Source organism: Taurulus bubalis (genome assembly GCF_910589615.1).
Source record: "Taurulus bubalis genome assembly, chromosome: 17".
NCBI lineage: Eukaryota > Metazoa > Chordata > Actinopteri > Perciformes > Cottidae > Taurulus > Taurulus bubalis.
Window position 1 is genome coordinate 9,285,205 of NC_136605.1, and position 2,824 is coordinate 9,288,028.

General features: G+C 45.8%; 1 protein-coding gene across 1 annotated transcript; it reads right to left on the reverse strand.

The window, feature by feature from the left end:
• Positions 1–256: 256 nt before the first annotated feature.
• neurod2 (neuronal differentiation 2) lies at positions 257–1,327 on the reverse strand (the record flags this gene model as incomplete). Its single annotated transcript, XM_079232719.1, has 1 exon — positions 257–1,327. The coding sequence occupies one exon, from the start codon at positions 1,325–1,327 to the stop codon at positions 257–259; it is 1,071 nt and encodes a 356-aa protein (XP_079088845.1).
• Positions 1,328–2,824: the final 1,497 nt, after the last annotated feature.

The window sequence follows — 2,824 nt, forward strand, 5'->3', positions numbered from 1 at the left end:
ATCTCATTTATTTCAGCTTGAAAAGCTGGACAGATTCTGTTGCACAGGATACGATTGTGGGTTAGATGGATTACCCTCCACTACATCTCCGACTATAGCAAAAGAAAAAGTTAAGACGGAAAAAAGGAACAGAAAACACTAATGACAACGAGTGAAACATCTCTCCAGAATGCCTAAATCCTGGCGGGTAAGCTCTTTAAAAAGTGTGCCGTGGTTAGATTGTTGATTGCAGGGGACGCACGACGGGCTTCTCGTTTTAATTGTGAAAAAACGCGTTGAGTTCATCATACACGGGGGCCCGTTCGTGTTGTAAGTGCATGTCGTGGTAAGGCGGGACGTTTTCAGAGTGAATGCCGCTCCGGGCCCCCGAGGAGCCAAACACCAGATTGTGGGGCCCAGTGGGTCTGGAGCCAGGCAGGCCGGAGTAATGCATAGAGTAGTGGTAGCCCTTCTCGTGGTCGGGGGACGCAGAGCCTTGGTGCTTCAGAGAAAAGTTGCCATTGACACACAGGGGCGGGCTATGGGGCCCCTCATACTCGGGGCTGTTATACTCCGGGGATCCGCTCCCACCGTACACAGAGTCGTACGTTGAGTAGCCGTGCGTTCTCAGCGGATGCGAGTTCGAGCCCGAGCCCGGCGGGCAGTGGGGGCTGGAGAGACGCGCACACTGGTATGGGTAGGAATGCATGGGGTAGGAGCCGGACCCGTACCTCCCCCCGTCTTGACACTGCTGCTCGGTGAGGAAATTACGGGAGTTCAGCTGCAGGCATCCCGCCACCAGGTTGGTCGTCGGCTGGGAGAGTCCCTTGCACAGCGTCTGGACGTAGGCCACAAGGTCGGGCCTTTTCCCAGATCGCAATATCTCCGACAGGGCCCAGATATAATTTTTGGCCAACCGCAGCGTCTCGATTTTGGAAAGTTTTTGCGTTTTTGAATAGCAGGGCACCACTTTACGCAGATTGTCGAGCGCAGAGTTCAGGTCGTGCATGCGGGTCCTCTCCCTTGTGTTGGCCTTCACCCGCCGCACCCTGGAGCGCTCGACACGGGCCGGAGTCATTTTGCGCTTCTTGGGGCCTCTTTTCTTGGGCATGTCCCCCTCTACATCCTCTCCGTCCTCCTCTTCCTCCAAATCGTCGTCCTCGTCGTCTTCCTCGCCGGGCTCAGATTGCGTCTGGCTGTCGTCTCTCAGCTCAGATCCAGCCGTGTCGTCCTGGTTATCCCGATCCTCATCTTTGACTTTGGTGCCCTCGTCCTCGCTGTCCGCCCAGCCCGAGTATTTCTGCACATCGGGCAGCAGCGAGGGGTCACTGAAAAGCCTCGTCAACATTGTAGCTCTGGAGAAGAGAGAAAAGGAAATCGAAAATGGAACCTCACAATGACCGTGTACTGTGAATGTACAATAAAAAAACGATGACATTTCTATCATAACTCTTATCAGAAACTCTATATTGCGCTCTTATAAATACCCAAATATTGGAGCTATATAGCATATAGATGTCAAAGTGCAAGATCACTAAAACTCATTATAATTTTTTTTTTGTTATAAAATATACCCGTGTCTTTATTTTGGCCTGAAGGACAAATAGTATAAATTTGTGAAAAATAAAAAGGATAGAAATCCGCTCTTAAAGCTTTGCGCTGAGTTACAGCCAGACGGATTCCCATTTAAATCCCTGCTGTCATCCAGTGCCCTGTCGCGTCCTCTCGCAGCGGGTCCCAGCGGCAGGGGCCACATTACAGGTCCCATGGGGGCCCCCACTTTCACTCCTCCTGACGCCCATATACAATCCTGGCTGCATTCCAGCACTATTCATCCACACCATACACCTCTGCCCAGAGGATGCAAACGGGATTTTATTTAAATGATAGGCGGTAGTTCCGTTTAAAGTCACGCATTGATTATTAAACTAAGGCTTACAGACATATCTTAACTCAAGAACCAAAAGGAAAGGTAACCCTTTATGTTATTGCAGCTATAATAATAAATAGTGATGATGATAATAATAATAATAATAATAATAATAATAATAATAATAATAATAATAATAATACTAACAATAATAATACATTATCCAGAAGAAGAATACTTCAAATATATTTCGGAAAAAAAAATAAAAAATCTGTGCTCGGTTAAAACGAACCGTAATTTAACTAATATCCAGCAATGAACTATTCACAATTAACTAAGCATGCTCATTAATAGCCTATCTAAAGGGAAAAATAAATGGATCGGCCTACCACTTGATTGGTAAGTGCAGTCTCTTCCCAGAAAAAGAAACGGCTACAGAGAGATGAGGTTATCTTTGAGAGATTCAATGAGCCTCCATTGGCTTCCTCATGACATGTTTCACTTCCCATCTATTATTATAGTGCAGCAGCAGATATACTTGCAGCCCATAGTAGGCAGGCTGTGATGGTTGGTTAATTATCTCGAGGGGTGTGCCAGGGGCAAAATCTAGTTTTTAAATCTCAGGCTCAGGAGGTTTGCTCAATTAGAAGAAGAAAAAAACACAACAACGTTTAATTAACAGACCATGCAGCGTACACGAAATAGATTTCACACATAATTCAGTATGCACGAGTGCACGATTTCAAAGCTTTTTAGTCAGCGATAACCTTTTACAGATGGGATTTGCTTGTATCCTTTTAGCCCTCGTTAAATATAAAAAACATAACTCGCGAAACAAAATTAGACTATCCAATCTCGCAACAAAAAAACCTGCAATAGCGCCACTGTTACAGCAACAACTGTGGTTTGAAAAACGTAATGTCGAGATAGGTTGTTGAAGATAATACAAGACAAACAGAGATAAATCATTATGCA